We start from the raw sequence: 21,205 nt of genomic DNA, 5'->3' as shown, positions 1-21,205 counted from the left end.
GATATTACCCGAGGCCAAAGGCCGAGGGAAATATCACCTTTCAAAGGTTTAACAATTCCTCGTATTAACCCACAAAAAAGTCAATAATTGTTTTGTTATATGAAACGATACATTGATATTTGTAAGTTTTGCTGCTTGGAACAATATTTTGAAACAAGGACATCGCAATGACTAATTAAACAAAAGACAAGAATATCTTCACCCACGTATCCCCAGTAGGTACTTTTAGTAATTCTGCTGTACTTCTTCATGATATAACTTAAGAACATATAGCTACATTTCAAATGTGCCTATCATCTTGTTGTCTGCCATTTTGGATTTGGCTATTGCCCGATGATCGGCAATGTTCTATTTTGATTGGTCGAAAATGTGGAAAAGACAGGGAATTCCCTGTGTCTATTTTTAGCCAGGTTACAGGATTTGCAATGTCAACCTCTGAACAGGTGTTCATCGGTCTCAGGTTGACATTGCATTTTGTCAAGACCTGTCCGAGCGGTCTAGACCAATCAGAAAACGGCAAAACTCACAGTCATTTAACAATAAGAGTCGTCAGGTTTATGACATGAAGAAGTGTCTATTTTATGACATAAAGAGCCGTCTAGTATATGACATAAAGAGACGTCTGGTTATTGACATAAAGAGCCGTCTAGTTAATGACATAAAGAGTAGTCTAGTATATGACATAAAGAGTCGTCTAGTATATGACATAAAGAGTAGTCTAGTATATGACATAAAGAACCGTCTAGTTAATGACATAAACAGAGGTCTGGTATATGACATAAAGAGTAGTCTAGTATATGACATAAAGAACCGTCTAGTTAATGACATAAACAGAGGTCTGGTATATGACATAAAGTGCTGTCTGGTATATGATATAAAGATCCATCTGGTATATGACATGAAGAACCGTGTGGTATATGATATAAAGAGCCGACAGGTATATGATATAAAGAGTCGTCAGGTTTATGACATAAAGAATCGTCAATTTTATGACATATAAAGAGCCGCCTAGTATATGACATAAAGTGCTGTCTGGTATATGATATAAAGATCCGTCTGGTATATGACATGAAGAACCGTCTAGTATATGACAGTAAGAGACAGCTGGTATATGACATAAAGTGTCGTCTTATATATGACATAAAGAGCCGTCTGGTATATGACATGAAGAGCCGTGTTTTATATGATATTAAGAGCCGACTGGTATATGATATAAAGAGTCGTCAGGTTTATGACATAAAGAATCGTCTATTTTATGACATATAAAGAGCCGCCTAGTATATGACATAAAGTGCTGTCTGGTATATGATATAAAGATCCGTCTGGTATATGACATGAAGAACCGTCTAGTATATGACAGTAAGAGACAGCTGGTATATGACATAAAGTGTCGTCTTATATATGACATAAAGAGCCGTCTGGTATATGACATGAAGAGCCGTGTTTTATTTGATATTAAGAGCCGACTGGTATATGATATAAAGAGTCGTCAGGTTTATGACATAAAGAATCGTCTATTTTATGACATAAAGAGCCGCCTAGTATATGTCATAAACAGAGGTCTGGTATATGACATAAAGTGCTGTCTGGTATATGATATAAAGATCCATCTGGTGTATGACATGAATAGCCATCTAGTATAAGACATAAAGATACGTTTTATATGACATAAAGAATCATCTAGAATATGACAGTAAGAGACGGCTCGTATATGACATAAAGTGCCGTCTGATATATGACATAAAGTGCCGTCTGATATATGACATGAAGAACCGTCGGGTATATGACATGAAGAGCCGTCTGGTATATGACATGAAGAACCGTCGGGTATATGACACGAAGAGCCGTCTGGTATATGACATGAAGAACCGTCGGGTATATGACACGAAGAGCCGTCTGGTATATGACATGAAGAACCGTCGGGTATATGACACGAAGAGCCGTCTGGTATATGACATGAAGAGCCGTCTGGTATATGACACGAAGAGCCGTCTGATATATGACATGAAGAACCGTCGGGTATATGACATGAAGAGCCGTCTGGTATATGACATGAAGAACCGTCGGGTATATGACATAAAGATCCGTCTGGTATATGACATGAAGAGCCGTCTGGTATATGACATAAAGAGCCGTCTGGTATATGACATGAAGAGCCGTCTGGTATATGACATGAAGAACCGTCTGGTATATGACATGAAGAGCCGTCGGGTATATGACATGAAGAGCCGTCGGGTATATGACATGAAGAGCCGTCTGGTATATGACATGAAGAGCCGTCTGGTATATGACATGAAGAGCCGTCTGGTATATGACATAAAGAGCCGTCTGGTATATGACATGAAGAGCCGTCTGGTATATGACATGAAGAGCCGTCTGGTATATGACATGAAGAGCCGTCTGGTATATGACATGAAGAGCCGTCTGATATATGACATGAAGAGCCGTCTGGTATATGACATAAAGAGCCGTCTGGTATATGACATAAAGAACCGTCGGGTATATGACATGAAGAACCGTCGGGTATATGACACGAAGAGCCGTCGGGTATATGACATGAAGAACCGTCGGGTATATGACATGAAGAACCGTCGGGTATATGACATGAGACGTATGACATGAAGAGCCGTCTGGTATATGACATGAAGAGCCGTCTGATATATGACATGAAGAACCGTCGGGTATATGATATAAAGATCCGTCTGGTATATGACATAAAGTGCCGTCTGGTATATGACATGAAGAGCCGTCTGGTATATGACATGAAGAGCCGTCTGATATATGACATGAAGAGCCGTCTGGTATATGACATGAAGAGCCGTCTGGGTATATGACATGAAGAACCGTCGGGTATATGACATGAAGAACCGTCTATATGACATGAAGACCGTCTGTATATGACATGAAGAGCCGTCTGGTATATGACATGAAGAACCGTCTGGTATATGACATGAAGAACCGTCTGGTATATGACATAAAGAGCCGTCTGATATATGACATGAAGAGCCGTCTGATATATGACATGAAGAGCCGTCTGGTATATGACATGAAGAGCCGTCTGGTATATGACATGAAGAGCCGTCTGATATATGACATGAAGAGCCGTCTGGTATATGACATAAATGAATGAAGAGCCGTCGGGTATATGACATGAAGAGCCGTCGGGTATATGACATGAAGAACCGTCTGGTATATGACACGAAGAGCCGTCTGATATATGACATGAAGAACCGTCTGGTATATGACATGAAGAGCCGTCTGGTATATGACATAAACAGCCGTCTGGTATATGACATAAACAGCCGTCTGGTATATGACATGAAGAGCCGTCTGGTATATGACATGAAGAGCCGTCTGGTATATGACATAAAGATCCGTCTGATATATGACATAAAGAGCCGTTTGGAATTATTTATTAAAATGCCGTCTAGAATATAATATTCAGAAATAGACAGTAATGTTTTTATGCACAATAATCCATATAACCTAAACTCTTACTACCGGTACATGACATACATGCCGTCTCGTTTATGACATACAAAGGCGCATGGTAAAGGACTTACTAAATGACATTCAAACCACTTAGTACAGATACTTGACATACAGAGGCGTCTCGTATATGACATACAGCGCTGGCTGGATATATAGTGTCCACATATCGTGCTAACAAAGTGCTGTATGCATGGACCACTTGTCACACACAGTCGACTTTAAATCGACCATATGCATGATCATCAATGGTCATTCGCGCGTGCTCTCTGTATACGGCCAGACCAATCGCGTGTGTGATCACATCTTTACAAACGGTCAGGCTCTTCAGCCTGTATCTGTCGGGGGCGGAAATCAGTACGTGACTGCTCGTAGATCAGACGTCACGTCAAGGTCAAATGCTTTGTCTATAGATATATAAGAACACCCAATACAATAGAGAGGAATTAGCGATAGGAAACAGTCGCTCATCATTTCTATGGTCGTTCAGACTTTGTCAGAATCAGCATCTTTATTGTCACGCAATCGGTTTTTAAGCTGCTTTTTATCGGTCACACTTCTTTTAGGTCGTCACTTTAGCTGACTTTGCCATTTTTACAAAGATGACGATGTCTGTTTTTGTCTTGACGCAACTGTTGGCAACGTAAAAGTATGAGCTTCTTTTGGCAGTCGTCGACCCATTAACAAAATGTGGACCATTCCGTCTGGCGTTCGTTTTGATGTTTGGGTTGGCACAAGCTGCGAACCCGTCCCTGAGGGCCCCAGACCAGGATCTTGAAACTGTCTTAGACGCATGCTTTTTCTTAGCCAATCAGAAATGTCAAGTAACTTTTTGTAACATGATCTGTGTTTGTCTAAACTTAAGACTGAATTATACTACTGACTGTTTCGTGATTTTCATTGCATGTCCTTCCAGTAACTATGAACCTGGTCCACTACCCATCGTTTTCTTGATTGGCCTCAAACAAGCCGTAAACATTTGGCATACCTTTCGTTGCATGGTCTTGCACTGACTATGAACCTGTTCCACAAGCCGTAAACATTTGGCCTTTCGTTGCATGGTCTTGCACTGACTATGAACCTGTTCCACAAGCCGTAAACATTTGGCCTTTCGTTGCATGGTCTTGCACTGACTATGAACCTGTTCCACAAGCCGTAAACATTTGGCCTTTCGTTGCATGGTCTTGCACTAACTATGAACCTGGTCCACTACCCATCGTTTTCTTGATTGGCCTCAAACAAGCCGTAAACATTTGGCCTACCTTTCGCTGCATGGTCTTCCACTAACTATGAACCTGTTCCACAAGCCGTAAACATTTGGCCTTTCGTTGCATGGTCTTGCACTGACTATGAACCTGTTCCACAAGCCGTAAACATTTGGCCTTTCGTTGCATGGTCTTGCACTGACTATGAACCTGTTCCACAAGCCGTAAACATTTGGCATACCTTTCGTTGCATGGTCTTGCACTGACTATGAACCTGTTCCACAAGCCGTAAACATTTGGCCTACCTTTCGTTGCATGGTCTTGCACTGACTATGAACCTGTTCCACAAGCCGTAAACATTTGGCCTACCTTTCGTTGCATGGTCTTGCACTGACTATGAACCTGTTCCACAAGCCGTAAACATTTGGCCTTTCGTTGCATGGTCTTGCACTGACTATGAACCTGTTCCACAAGCCGTAAACATTTGGCATACCTTTCGTTGCATGGTCTTGCACTGACTATGAACCTGTTCCACAAGCCGTAAACATTTGGCCTTTCGTTGCATGGTCTTGCACTGACTATGAACCTGTTCCACAAGCCGTAAACATTTGGCATACCTTTCGTTGCATGGTCTTGCACTGACTATGAACCTGTTCCACAAGCCGTAAACATTTGGCCTTTCGTTGCATGGTCTTGCACTGACTATGAACCTGTTCCACAAGCCGTAAACATTTGGCATACCTTTCGTTGCATGGTCTTGCACTGACTATGAACCTGTTCCACAAGCCGTAAACATTTGGCCTTTCGTTGCATGGTCTTGCACTGACTATGAACCTGTTCCACAAGCCGTAAACATTTGGCCTACTTTCGTGCATGGTCTTTCGTTCACAAGCAAACTTTGGTCTTGCACTGACTATGAACCTGTTCCACAAGCCGTAAACATTTGGCCTTTCGTTGCCTTGTGCTTGAACTGTCACCGTATTTGGCTTCGTTGCATGGTCTTGCACTGACTATGAACCTGTTCCACAAGCCGTAAACATTTGGCCTTTCGTTGCATGGTCTTCCACTAACTATGAACCTGTTCCACAAGCCGTAAACATTTGGCCTTTCGTTGCATGGTCTTGCACTGACTATGAACCTGTTCCACAAGCCGTAAACATTTGGCCTTTCGTTGCATGGTCTTGCACTGACCGTTGCATGAACCCTTATTTCGTTTCTTGGTCTTGCAGCGACTTCAGGTCCGACATTTTGGCCTTCGTTTAATTGTTTCGCTTTAGCATCAACTTTGGATACATCTCGCTGGTGTTCGTTTTCTTTGCTTTAACTTGCACATTTCCTTTTGTATTTGTTGATGCTTGGCATTGTGTAGATATTCATTTCGTTGTTTGACCGTGCTCTAATTGTGGACCTGTATTTTTTGGCCTTTGTTTTGATGATTGGTATCAATCAACTGTAAATTTGACCATGTGATCTTCGTATCATTGCTTAATCTTCCATAAACTGTGGTACTGGTCGTTTGGTCATCGTTTGGTTTTTTTATCATGCGCTCATTTTAGGTCTCTCCACGTGGCCTTCGTCTTGCTGATTGGCCTTGGACTGTGAACCTATCTATCTGCCCTACGTTTTGTTGATTGGCCTTGTACTGTGAACCTATCCATCTGTCCTACTGATTGTTGATTGGCCTTGGACTGTAGACCTATACATCTGTCCTACGTTTTGTTGATTGGCCTTGGAATGTAGACCTATCCATCTGTCCTACGTTTTGTTGATTGGCCTTGGACTGTAGACCTATCCATCTGTCCTGCGTTTTGTTGATTGGCCTTGGACTGTAGACCTATCCATCTGTCCTGCGTTTTGTTGATTGGCCTTGGACTGTAGACCTATCCATCTGTCCTACGTTTTGTTGATTGGTCTTGGACTGTAAACCTATCCATCCGTCCTACGTTTTGTTGATTGGTCTTGGACTGTAGACCTATCCATCTGTCCTACGTTTTGTTGATTGGTCTTGGACTGTAGACCTATCCATCTGTCCTACGTTTTGTTGATTGGTCTTGGACTGTAGACCTATCCATCTGTCCTGCGTTTTGTTGATTGGCCTTGGACTGTAGACCTATCCATCTGTCCTGCGTTTTGTTGATTGGCATTGGACTGTAGACCTATCCATCTGTCCTACGTTTTGTTGATTGGTGTTAGACTGTGGACCTATCCATCTGTCCTACGTTTTGTTGATTGGTGTTAGACTGTGGACCTATCCATCTGTCCTACGTTTTGTTGATTGGTGTTAGACTGTGGCCTATCCATTTGTCGCTATGCTCAAACCAATGCTAGGCATAACCTTGTGATCTATCTTTAATTGCTTCCTGAAAGAAAAGCTTTAAATTAACACAAAGGTTACTAAACCAGTCTCTTTGTTAAGGCAATCAGATATGTATTCCAAAATATTGTTCAAATTTTCTATGTATTAACTTACATGTATGCTGTGATTTAAACATCATTGTCAAGTACTGGTTTCTTGATACAATTCTCAAAGGATGAGACAGAACTAATTACCAGTAACTACTATAAACTAACTTTCTTTCGTAGCAACTTTTTGCGATTTCCTTTGCAAAACATTTTCGTGGAGACGTCCTACGTTTGTTGATTGGCCTTGGATGTAGACCTATCCATCTGTCCTACGTTTTGTTGTGATTGGTCTTGGACTGTAGACCTATCCATCTGTCCTACGTTTTGTTGATTGGCCTTGGACTGTAGACCTATCCATCTGTCCTGCATTTTGTTGATTGGCATTGGACTGTAGACCTATCCATCTGTCCTGCATTTTGTTGATTGGCATTGGACTGTAGACCTATCCATCTGTCCTACGTTTTGTTGATTGGCCTTGGACTGTAGACCTATCCATCTGTCCTGCGTTTTGTTGATTGGCCTTGGACTGCAGACCTATCCATCTGTCCTGCGTTTTGTTGATTGGCATTGGACTGTAGACCTATCCATCTGTCCTACGTTTTGTTGATTGGTGTTAGACTGTGGACCTATCCATCTGTCCTACGTTTTGTTGATTGGTGTTAGACTGTGGACCTATCCATCTGTCCTACGTTTTGTTGATTGGTGTTAGACTGTGGACCTATCCATTTGTCGCTATGCTCAAACCAATGCTAGGCATAACCTTGTGATCTATCTTTAATTGCTTCCTGAAAGAAAAGCTTTAAATTAACACAAAGGTTACTAAACCAGTCTCTTTGTTAAGGCAATCAGATATGTATTCCAAAATATTGTTCAAATGTATTAACTTACATGTATGCTGTGATTTAAACATCATTGTCAAGTACTGGTTTCTTGATACAATTCTCAAAAGATGAGACAGAACTAATTACCAGTAACTACTATAAACTAACTTTCTTTCGTAGCAACTTTTTGCGATTTCCTTTGCAAAATATTTTCGTGGAGATTAAGTTTCGAGTATTTAACATTAAATGGAAATATATTTGAATTTAATTGTGCATGAATATTGTGGAAGATATTGATTTGCGAAGATAAACTTTCATGAATTTACATTTGATCATGAAATTTGAAAAAATAAACTGCACGCGGAAGAAAGTTGGTTTACAGTATATGCATCAGGGACAATAGCAATATCTTCGTCTCAAAATACAGTATTTTATATATAGCAACTTCATTAGACAAAGGTATTCAGAACATTACTCTCCCTGTTCCTGAAACACTACAGGGAACATTTCAAGGAACATTTCAGGGAGAGTATCGTACTAGCAAAGTTGGATCTTCAGCTGCTTAGCCAATGAGATAACGGCTACCTCCTTATGTATACCTATGGATTGGCAGCTGCAGTATGTCTAGAATAATTAAAACAAACACGTTAACAAATTTCCATTGCCTTTTATTTGATTTATTGTACATTTGAAAGTGGCGCATTACATTTAAGGCAACCCAGCATTCTTACACAGCAATGAATACATATAATATGCAACCAACATTATGCTTGTATATAACACCGAGGTCCTACTGTACCTATAATTCCATTACCTTTATATCAAAGAGTGTAATAATTCCATGAGATTCCTGCTAGTTATTCTGGACTCCAAATCCACATTACAAAGAATCTGATTGGTAAGAAATGTAATATTCCAATTACAAGGAATCTGATTGGTTAGAAATGCAATAACTGCTCTTATAACCAGCAGTTTGATTGGTTCAATACAAAACCATATCAATTATCTATTCAATCAAATAATGTTCTCATGAACATATGTAAATACATCAGATTGTTTTGTGACTTCGGAGTCATAGATATATTTGGATAAGAATATATATATACATTTTGAATTCAGTTATACTTAGATATATTAAAGAGAAATTTGTTAAAAGTTGAAAATTATTTTCTCATCTAAATATACATATAATCATCCGGAGATACATGGGTGTGGTGTTGTGTATATTGCTACAATGATATATCAAGGAACTGGCAGGGTCATAGACGTAAATAACATTAGCAAGCAGGTTACACATATATAATAATATATATATCTGAGATGTGTTCCTGGTGACACGGGATGTGGCTATGAGCATTAATAACATATGGCCAGTAATTACATATGATCAACATCTTTGTAATTATTATTTTATTGTCAAATTCAATCACGGGTCTCTTGCATCAAAATATAAATATTTCAACAAAGTAAAAGAAAGTCTTATTTTAAATATTCAACAGAATAATATACGTCTAATAAAACGATTAAAACATTAATTCAAATCAAATAAGACATCAACTCTAGTTCAACAAAATCAATATCTTATCTTCTTATTTCATCAGAAATCAAATCAATAAAAAAAACTTTGAATTTATCCTACCTGTGCAGATGAACAGATTGAAGAATTTATGGTTTGGAAATTTGAAAACATTTGTATACAAGTGCTTGTTATTTAACCTAACTGAACATTATGAGGATATTTTTAACATATTGTGATGTCTGGCGCCCATTACAAAGGGAGAAGTGTTTTCAGAGTGAAATGAGACCAATATTCGATATAAACAATATTTAACAAACACAAAATCTAAAACATAATAAAATACAAAACAATATCAGAGGGTTGTTAAAATGATAAAAATCTTGGATGGTAACAAAAAACATCTTGGGACAAAAATGTTCAAGAGGGAAATATGGATACCTGTACCCATTATTTTCTCCCTCACATTTAAAAAACAATATCACAAGTCGACACTCACTGATTTCTTACTGTTGGAATCAAAACACATGCACACATAAACTTCATCACATTTGTTTCATAAAACACACAAGTCTGTCAATAATGAAAATTTTGAAATCAATAAATATGGTTGACAATTCGAAACTGTTTAAATTATTTCACTTTTAGTTCTAAACATCTGGATCACGAGAACACCTTTACAGATGACCGTACTTAGCTGTTTTACAAACATTCTATTGAACCAGCCTCATTTTCAACAATTTAAAAGCAACTTGTGGACAAGGCAATTTGAAGATTTTTATGAAGCTTTCTATTGATCTAGATGAATGTTCTACCTGACCTTTATACAAGTAGGTTACTGGCAAACTTTGTGTGGAACCAGCCACACAAAATACATAATATGTCTAAAGAGATATACCCCTGTACCAAATTTAGTAAAAACCAGAAAAAGTGCTATCTAGGTGCATGTGTGTATCACTGGTATACCATGTAAATAAATAATAAATTCTAAATGTTTATATTTTTTTCTATTTTTGCATGTCCGTAGATAATGGTAATGCAGTTGTTGAAAGGTAACCTTTTAAAATAAATCCAGGAATTATCTAGAGAACCACTCAAGGACAACTTCCTGCCATATTTCTAATGTCTTATAGATGGCTAGTGGTGGCCGGAGAGATATGTAATTATACTGTTAATGACAATGAACTTCCAGTCCATTTCCTGTCACCAAACGCAACGGACAGGAAACAAAACATACATCAAAGTGCGTAGATTGTGTATTAGTAGTAACAAACCTGCTCCTAAGTGGCCAATCTATACCAGCGATATGGATAATTACGGTCAATAGATTCCAGCAATCATTGACCATTCATTAGTGACCTTGATGTTCACACAGATGTCTGTGCCTGAAAGCTATGTGACCAGGTGACCCATCACCATCTCAAAGTGTTCCTTTATAGGTGTGGAAACAGTGTGCTTGACTAATAATGCTTTTTATTCTTCTGTAATTGATCTAGATACGATTGACGTGAGATAGGAATACTGGTATTGATATACTCCAAAAGTGCTTACAGAAAGCAGAGACATAACAGATACCCTTAGTTCACCTTTTAACAAGCATTTCAATGTTTTGGTAGAAAACCCATATTCTTACAAGACATTAGACACCTTTCCTTGATAATAAGAAAGATAAGATATCTCAATTTATTTAAACAAAATGGCACCAGGTTGACAGTTTTCATTTTACCTTCCTTCCAACTTCACTCATTTGTGAAATGGATATTTATGGTTGAACAAGAAAATTCCATAAGAAAATGGAAAAAAAAAACCCACCATCAGCGACAAATAATTAACAAAGACTTCTTCAATAATAAATAAGCATATATATGAGAAAAATAATATCTAATAACACATTTAGAACCAAAATTATATTCAACATTCCAAACATGAAATCCTTCCACACAAACAGCTGTGGAGAGACAATATGAATTGAGTGTATCTTACAGGTAAAAGTTTTACTCGTTAATGACAGGTAACACATGAAAATGAAACCAAATTAATAAAATTTGGGAAAAGTAACAACATTCCCTACAGAAAGGATAACAAAGTGTAAAACATTTTGTTAAAATAATGAACTTGAATTAAAAATAATTTACAACTTCATCTTCCACCTTCAAATAATATAATATTACGAGTTAGCTAGTCCAATAACTGTAATACATTTTGATACCAGATCACCGATAGGGTATATATAATTCTAATATAGAGTATTACCGTAATAATAAAATAAATAGATACAAGTACCTCGGTGTACATTTTGTCAAAACAACCAGTTTAATTTTCATATTCATGTTAGAAAACTTTTTTTGTTTGATCTTGATTTGCTGTGGTATTTCAATAATAAACAGAAGAAAAGAAACAGATTATTGCACATTTTTCATAACACATTATAAAGTTAACACTTTCCCATATTTGTGTAATCGGTCATCCAAACTATGTGATGTAAACTGTGGATTACTATAGATTATCAGTGTGGCCAATCAGCTTCAGTAGCTTGGTAAAGATTTGTTTCTTGCATGGCTTCCTACAGCAACTCAGCTACCAACTTTATTCCACTCAGCCTATCATCTGCTTAGCTTAGATTTGGCAAAACAGCCAATAAACTTTCAGCCTAGCTTCTATCAGCCAAATATTTATTTCTGATTTGGCAATGCAGCCAATCCGCTATCAGCTTGGACCAGCCAACCAGCTTCCAGCTTAGCTCAATTCAGCCGATCATCTAGCTAAGATTTGGCAACACAGCCAATAAGCTATCAGCTGAGACTTGTCTAGCCAATTAGCTTCCAATAGTACAACCAATCACAGCTTAGACTTGTCTAGCCAATCAGCTTCCAATAGTACAACCAATCAGCTGTCTCTGTAGTGGGCAGAGTAAAGTATCTTCCATTGTAGTGAGTGGAGCCAAAGAGCTATCAACAAGTATAGCCTAGACCGACTATTTAAATCTTTTGCCGAGCCTTGATTAATACCACACAGAGTGTCTCAGTGTCTGCGAGGGTGACAAGGCCATGGTGACTGACCAATAATTACAGAAGGTTAATAACAACCTTAGCAGCTTCTCCAACTCTAGCCATGATACAGACTTAACAGCCATCATCCTTAAAAGCAATTTGGTGTATTTTAGGAATTACACAAATCATGGAGCTGGAGGGAACACTTTGGTGACCTTCTTCTGAACACCATAGATTCACCGCTGTATGTGTGATACTACTACAAGTTGGTGTGGTTTGAATAAAATCATGAATATAATATTACATGTATATGAAAGGTAACATATGTTGAAATAAATGGCAGTCGATACCAAAGATAAAGTATTCAAAACACATGTCAGAAATTAACAATAATGTTTGTATATATCACTTGGTGTTGAAGACATTTCCAAGATGAATTGGTGTTTATCAATTAGAGGAAAAGACAACTAACTTAAAATGAAGGCAGTGAATTGACATTTGTTACACTAAGCCACAATTTGTTCCTAGAAGCATCAACAGCTGTTTTTTAAGATAAGGTGTTTGTCATATAATTCATCTTGTGGTTCAGATATGATACTGAATCAGAAATGGAAATCGAAAAATACATCATAATATTGTGGAATGAACAGACACAAATTATCCTTGACAAACATGTTACTCCGAATGTGGGACAGTGGATGACCCTTAACACATACTCAGAGATATATTGCTAGCTTCACTTGGCACACGATGATCGTTAAACCATGGAGGCAGTTCTGCTCGGTAATGATGATGAGATATGTCACCAGGTTTTATGAGGTCATTTCCACCAGTAACTATGTAGCTATACATCACTATGTCCAGAACACTGACCACAGTATCATTAGTTGACTGGCGTCAATCTTAGATAACCACACTCCTGATTGGACAAGACAATGTCATAATCACATGCATTAATATAACGAAAGTTTTCATGGTGACGCTAGATTGTCATGTGGCTAGATCCCTGATGAACGAATGATGACGACATGGTTGCTATGGATAGTGATGACATCATTGGTTTCAAGGACAGTGGTTGCATCACTGTTGCAAAAAAAAATATGACATCGCCATGGTGTACGGATACAAATGACATCATTGTTGTCATAGATGGCACCACCGTTACCATGGAGAGTGTTGACATTGTTGTCATGGTTACTGATGACATCATTGTTGGTTGATTACATCACTCTGTACTTGAAACCTCCCACACAATGAGATGGCTTCTGTCACCTTTACTGAGTGAGACCTTCTTTTCTTCATCAATGAACTCCTCATCATCACCATCACCTGAAGCAATAATGAAGATTATATTCTCTAACATCTGTCATTCGAGTAGTATTTTAAACATGCATGCCTTACAATGAATAGTTTTACTTTAAACTAAATTTTTGTTGTTTTCTTTTGCTTTAAATTTGATGAATTAAAGAGACATAACACGAAAATGCCACAGCCTTCCACAAGATTCAAACACACCATTCACTGCATACTTAAATGACCATAGCTGTAAATAGGGCGTTCAACCTTATAAAACAAACCACACAAAACCAAAGTCTTGACAAAGAGAGTACCAGGTAAAAGATTGACTTACCGATCCTGAAGTCGACATATCCTTCCCCACCTGACAGGACAAGTTTGGTGTTGGTATCGCTAACTGGCACTGCCTCATGTCGATTTGTTTTCTCCTCTACATCCGACACTGCACTCATTCCCTTCCTTGCGGCACCTACGAAAAATAGTAACAAAATTGTAAGCCATGTTATTTCAGTGGTACCTTGTGTTCCTAGTGCTCTTGTTTGAAAGCATATGTGGGGGTATTTGTACTTTTCATTTAAGTCTGATCATCGACCACCCCCTTCCCCTCTCCCCCCCCCAAACACTCCAAATACCATGTAATTTGTGTACATTTTCTGTACTGAAATAAAATTTGAATTTGAGAGAGCACAAAACATCACTTCTTTGTGTAAGTTGTTCAGCCATTATTATGAATGTTTAGCTGTTTTGGCATTTAAAAATTTTCACCTACAAACATGTATATCCATTTTGGGACTTCCTGGACATTATTTTTCTATCATAAAAGTTTTAGATGCTCAAAATATATTTTAAGCATTTTCAGCCCCTCAAAATACCTGTGCTTATTACACTGATGTACAAATACATGTACTTTTACAGTAAAACAGCCAAACATCTAATGTCAGGAAAACGGACAAATATAAATCATTTTGATGCTTTTCTTTTCTGTATCAGAAACTGTTTCATTCCTTTTTCAGTAACTTTAATTAGATTCTTGTTTTGTGAACGTATGGTTTGCTTATTAAATGAGATATGGTATATCTCCAAATTCTTGTCAGTACCTTGTTAGGTGCTTGAAGACGCTGTAATGAAATATTCCAATATTTCAGTATCAAGCCTAGGCTCTCATTAATATTGGAGCTTGAGGATCGGGTCTAGAGTTAGACAGCAATAAAACATTCTCCATAAAGCATGACATTTGGACATAGTCTTATAGCAGCCTTTTTTTCAATTCCTGTTGGATAAGAACCCAGCAAAATCCATTGACATTTGGCGAACACCCTTATTTAATCTACACCATGGTGTTGCCAGACTGACTATTTTAGGAAACCTAGTCCATTTAATTATCGCCATATTACATGTTTACCCTTAGGGAAGTACAGCTCTAATTGAAATTTTAATTGGTACAAATGTTGCTAAAGAAAATTGAAGAGCATTGTAGCCATGGGTCTGAGCTGAGGACAAACACCTTGTACCCAATAACAGCTTTTCTCTCACTTTGTGTGATGTCTAGTCATTAAGAATACATAACAATTCTAATACAAGATATTATTTAAATGAGATGGGTCCAATCCTTGATTTTATTGCTTAATGTCTAATTGATAGCTTGTGCCAAGAAATTACTGGATTATAAACAAGCTTAAATTCGAGATTCTAATTTGAAACTGTCAACACATTTCACTTCAAATTCCAGTGCATTACTCAATTCTATACATGGACCTAATGAAAAATCAGTGGGAAAACACAATACCTAAATTAAAATGTTATTTAAATTTTTATGAAGCAGTAATTTTGCTACTACAGATAAGATTTTAATCAAGCAGTTCAATAGTTGGGTACTTTGATGAACACAACCAAAGTTATAATGGCAAGAGTGTAAGATTCTGTTTATCAATTTGCACTATCATGGAATTTAAGCAATAGTAAAGCATATATTGGCAGCTAAGCCACAATTTCTCAGAAATTGTTAATTTTAAGAAATTATGGAGATAGGCCTGATAACATGACAGCTAAATTTCTCATTTTCCTACAAAGAATTGCTGTTTCTTGGAAAAAGCGCTACATTACCCAAGAGGAAGAGAATGCTGAAGAATAACTTAGTTTGTTAGTAAGTGAAAGTGGTGAATCAGTAGTGTACGAGATGGAAAGGGAAACTGTAACCCTGTCTTTTAACAAGACACCACTGTATAAATCTAGTTTTACAAAGCAAATTGAATTTAATGTGACATGGAGATAGATGGTTCCCCTGAGACGAGACCTGTAGCTGGTACACTATTACACAACATAACGGAGATTTCTACCGTAATGTTTCCGAAATGTCAAAAGTTAATGAGCTCCACAAAGCATGGCTCCGACGACAGAATTATATGACAGCCACATTCAGTATTGATGTTCAAAATCCTAATTCATATCGCATTTCAATTCATTTTCTAAAGGTCAACATTGCAAAGCAATTCTGTCATCTTATCCTTAATGGCTCTGATCAGCAAGACGCTGTCAATTAGTGTTCCTTAAGGAGAAACCAGTAATGTCTCATTCTCATTCATTGGCCTAAGTAAGTTGACATATCAGAGGACAGAGGCAAACAAAGCCATGTTGGGCTAATGTCATTCACTGTTGTATTCTGTATTTGCATATTATAGAGTTATCTGCTCTTGTGGGTGGTTATTGACTGTGACGTCATATGTTTGCAAGTGTAATGTCATACATTTCAGAGAAAACTTCTCCAGTTTCCCTCACAAAATAACGACATCACAATAGCTCACAAGGGCAACAATTCTGCAATATGTAAATTTGGAATAAAATTATATGAGATTCAAACCCAAATTTTCTACCAGATAATAGAATTATCTAACTCTATGCTGTTTTTATTTGACAGGGTACAGATTTCAGAATGACAGTTCTGATACTAAATACAGACAACAAAGCTTTTTGAGAATTTTTTGGCATTCTATAATACATCACATAAGCTTTTCAATATGCATCAATGACAAGTATATGAATTTTACAATTAAAGATAATATGAAACTTATCAATTTTAAATTTTGAATGTCAATGATTTTGAATACTACCAAAAAATATTGAAGTAGTTAAGAACTTTGACGGACATGCTGTGACTACAAATTTTTTTTTTTTTTTAAAGTTTCTGACAAAAGTATCTTGATATGATTTGGTGATATTTCATAGAAAACATTCAGGATAGATACATATATAAATGACATGACTATCAGCGGGATGGGGCTACTCAGATTTGTACATTAATCTCCTCTCCTTTGTAGTCACAATGGGCATTGACAGGGAAGGTCTAGGGTCAAGGACTCTTTTGAAGTGAAAAGTATTCACTTGAGTTACAAAATATTATACAGCTGACTTGCTGACTCAAGGAAGCACTTTTTCATTCTTTTGAAATCTGTCTGAAAACAGAATATGCTTAACAAGGAAATTATGGCGCTCACCAAATTATATTTGGGAAAGACAAGAAATTACAGAACTCACCAATTTCTATTTGGGAGAGACTAGAAATTATGGGGCTCACCAAATTATACTTGGGAAAGATAAAAATTGCGTGGCTCACCAAATTATATTTGGGAAATATAAGAAATTACGGAGCTCACCAAATTATACTTGGGAAAGATAAAAATTGCGTGGCTCACCAAATTATATTTGGGAAATATAAGAAATTACGGAGCTCACCAAATTATATTTGGGAGAGATGTATTTCAGAAATTTTTCAGATCAGCCCCAATTAAGAATGCTTGTATTTACTAGTTCTGAAGATTTGCCACAGAGAATTCAACATGGATGAAGACCCCTGAGCAATTCTTTCAGAGAAATAGTAATAACAGGGACAGAAGGCTACAAGTATGAATGATCATTAAATGAAACCAACAATGCACCAAAGACAAATATGGAATCCAGGACAATTTTGTTCATTTGCTAAGCCTACAGTAAATCACTGAGAACCAATCATAAGAAGCCTGCCAAGGACTGCAAATGTTTACAGATTCTCCACAAAAACATGTGACATTGTCAATACAGTTATAAATCCTCGCCAGTGAAAGGAAACACATCCTTAGGATTACAACAGCCTTTACACCGTGTAATACAGGCTTGTTAAAGGGACATGAACCTAAATAAACCATGTAAATTTGAGTAAAATACATATTTAAGACGTGTCAGAAACCTTACTAAGTAATATAAAACAATTATTGTGCAAATGTGTCAAATAAAATAATTGTAATGGAAATTCCATCTTTCTGTATATTGAACTTTTGTAACGATAGTATAGTAGTGTTGAACTTTAGTGACCTCCCACAATGCACTGCATAACAAAATGGTGGGTCAAAAACGTAGGTGATGCAAACACAAACGAATTCCGATAGAAAACAGTGTACGTCAAGAGTCAGTAACGTGCGCGATTGGGAAAGTCGGTAAATATAAATGGATCACTGAAATGCAAGAGACGTGAGCAACTCCCCACTTTATACTTGCGTGATGTACATGTGTGCAATAAGTCAGGAACCTCCATTCACAGTGTCCTGTCGAATGAAAAGTCTCGTTTGACTTTTGACTTATCATTCTTACGCTAAATACAAATTGTTTTATAACAAATATGGCTTAAACTTCATTTGTCAACCATCGTAAATTAGAAAATAATCTTAAAATGTGGAAAACTAATATTCCTTGTCATGTCAGCAAGTTTGTTGTTCATTATAACCTCGCTTTCGGCCAGCTTTCGTTTTGTGTTCACAAAAATAGAATATGACGGTTTATTTTTATCATTTTTGAGGTAGGTACTCCCCACGTTTTCCTGTCGTTTTAGATAACCAATCATTGTAATAATATATTCAATAAACATTTGAAAACCATATCTAAGCATACAGAACAAATTATTTAAGGTTCATGTCCCTTTAATCCATCAGAGTTTTAGATCTGGATTATACTGATTTTGACTTGGACAAGTTATTGACAATTCTACATGTAATTTGATAAATGATTTCTTCTGGTAGTTACAAATGGGCATATATTAGCAGTCGTGAAATTTGAGCAAGAAATAAGAAGTAAGATTGGACAAGGCTGATCATTGGTGCCAGGTCGCAGCCATAGTGGTAGAACACTTTGCTAGTAATTGCAAGGTTTCCGGTTCGAACCCCAAATCCAACCGCTACATTTTCTTCTCTCCCATTTCACATTTTCAGTATGCCCATTAAATTATAATATACTATACAACGTTTTTGTTTTGCTCAAAATAGTACTTAAGAGTCAAATCAGAAATACCTATTTAAACCAACTATCAAACAATGTTGAAAATTGAGCTTGGAAAAAGGCACATCTGGGTAAGAAAACTAGAACCATTGGCATGAGTTTACATTGAAACATTTACAAATATTCAACAGATTTCATACACTATTTTTTTTTAACAAAACACCTCTTTATACATTCTATTTGATTAATGTATCAAAATCTAATGTTCCCTGCCAATTATCACTGCCATTGATTTGATAAAGAAAATATCAGACAGCTATAACAGGACTTGCTGATTTGAAATATCTGCAGAGACATGAAAGATCTATTAGCACCAATAAAATATCCTTATTGATCCAAGACTATAAACTAAGTCATGGAGCCAAAGCAAGCCACCGTAAAATGTCTTAATCGCCTAAGCAAAGCATAGCTATCGCCTGAACAAGTAGTGATCTTGCAGATGATTTTCTCTGACAAATACACCAAGTGAGTATGATGTGCGATTAATTGATCGGAAAGTGATGGGTGTTTTTCTCTCCAGAGGTTTCCAGCCCTGGGTTTTGTATTTACACTGGCTGGTAAACACATATAAGCTGGAAGCATTGTCTTCATTATTCCAAGGTATTGATTATTGCAGATTTTGGCTGACAAGAACAGCAAGCCTGCCATTCCAAAAAGACAATATCCATCATCTTGTGTAAAATAAACTCCTAATGCGAGAAAATTTTGTGTTTGGAAGTTTACATGAATAGTATCTCTTTCATCTTCATTTGCCATTAATTCACTTGTACTTAAATTTCAAAAATGGATAGTTTGTCAAAATGAAAAATGCTTTTTATGTTGACAATTATGGAAAAAATCTGTAATCATGTATATCTGTATTGCAACAATTTAAGAGCATAGGGGATAAATTGAAAACAAGGCAAAGAATATTAGAGGGAGAAATATTTGTATATGATTGGACAAATATAGGCCATACCCATGTATTATTAGATATTGGTAGATTCAGAAGAAATAGCTGATGAAACATTTGTAAGCAGCATGAAACTGCCACTACCTCGATCTAGCATATACAAGTACATTCCTTTCAGCAATGTTTATTGAAACTGATTACGGAACTCTCCGCAAGTCAGATGTCAATTAGCCGATGAACAATTCTTGAGAGATGCTCCAAGCTTACATGGTACAAAGCCATATACATCGGGCACATAGACGGCCGGTTTTTATCTAGTATTGACTTTTAGGAAGAATAATGACAAGATTGTATGAGAGAGTAGATGTGAAAGCGATCCTCCGAATATGATCTTGATTTCATAGATTGAGGACACTCTGATACAGCCCCTACTCGCGACTTTCACAAATGATGTTGAGCTATCCTGATAAGCACCGGTTCAGGCTGATTGAGTTTTGTACCGATATTGATAGAAAACTGGCAACTCTGCCAGCGACAAAATGTTCCGAGACATATTCCTTAGGCGAGTTTATAGAAACATACACTTATTAATGCAATATACAACTGAGCCAGTCCATGATCATATACTGTCGAATACAATAGCCAGGGAGATTGAAGTCATGAATGTCAAACACAATAACCTTCCACCACCCCACCACCCCACCACCCCCTCTTGACCCTCCATTTCCACCCATCATCTATATATCTAATTGATACAAGTATGGCCAATAATTGATGTCCTTGACTCCTTTGTCTGTGATGAAAGCTAGCCTACTGTTACATGATAAAAAGTACTAATGTATTTTGTTCTTGAATTTCAAAAAAGCAAACCGTCTGGACTATTGAACTGCATTTAGAATCAAATGACTCACCCCATATTTCCTTATTTGCTCAATGGTTAATCTCTAAATTAATTGCTACCATTGCTCCACCAATTTGTCCATGGTTCAGTAATAATCTAACCATCTTTTTCTTGCTTCCTTTTTCCCTTTTGCTATCTGTACTTTTTGCCTTAGTTGAGCCCTATTACAGTAAATACATTTTGCTCCTCTTTTCCAGCAGTCCACATTGTTTTCCATATATATATATTAATAATCTGTGTATCATATACAGGTCTGAGACACCTGGTGTCCTGAATGGCCGATGGATCCTCTCAGGATAATGTTTAATCAGATGTGAAACTGACAATCAGCAGCTGTGCAGAGCCCTTAAATATCTGTACCGACAGCCAAATATGAAGATTGGGGTTACCC

At 37.1% G+C, this 21,205-nt stretch overlaps 2 protein-coding genes across 23 annotated transcripts in view; one reads left to right on the top strand and one right to left on the bottom strand.

Annotated features, from left to right (window-relative positions):
* The first annotated feature begins 1,764 nt into the window (after positions 1-1,764).
* On the top strand, positions 1,765-2,622 carry LOC138327037 (uncharacterized). The gene has a single exon (XM_069273028.1). The coding sequence runs from the start codon at positions 1,765-1,767 to the stop codon at positions 2,620-2,622; it is 858 nt and encodes a 285-aa protein (XP_069129129.1).
* A 5,947-nt stretch (positions 2,623-8,569) lies between these two features.
* The window catches only part of LOC138327607 (C-Jun-amino-terminal kinase-interacting protein 4-like), an 83,870-nt gene continuing 71,234 nt past the window's right edge, over positions 8,570-21,205 (bottom strand). For all 22 annotated transcript variants that reach the window (XM_069273837.1, XM_069273822.1, XM_069273821.1 and 19 more), the window contains 2 exons: positions 14,055-14,189; positions 8,570-13,753 (listed from right to left, as the gene is read on the bottom strand). In XM_069273837.1, coding sequence (XP_069129938.1) covers positions 13,650-13,753; positions 14,055-14,189 — 239 coding nt within the window. In that variant the 3' untranslated portion in view covers positions 8,570-13,649. The remainder of the gene's footprint in view (positions 13,754-14,054; positions 14,190-21,205) is intronic.

The sequence above is a fragment of the Argopecten irradians genome, chromosome 7 (genome assembly GCF_041381155.1).
Source record: "Argopecten irradians isolate NY chromosome 7, Ai_NY, whole genome shotgun sequence".
Lineage (NCBI taxonomy): Eukaryota > Metazoa > Mollusca > Bivalvia > Pectinida > Pectinidae > Argopecten > Argopecten irradians.
The sequence above is the reverse complement of the archived record's forward strand: the minus strand, read 5'-3'. Positions and strand labels throughout refer to the sequence as shown.

Coding starts and splice junctions, on each gene's coding strand:
- LOC138327037 (XM_069273028.1), top strand. CDS start 1,765: ATGAAGAACCGTCGGGTATATGACATGAAGAGCCGTCTGGTATATGAC.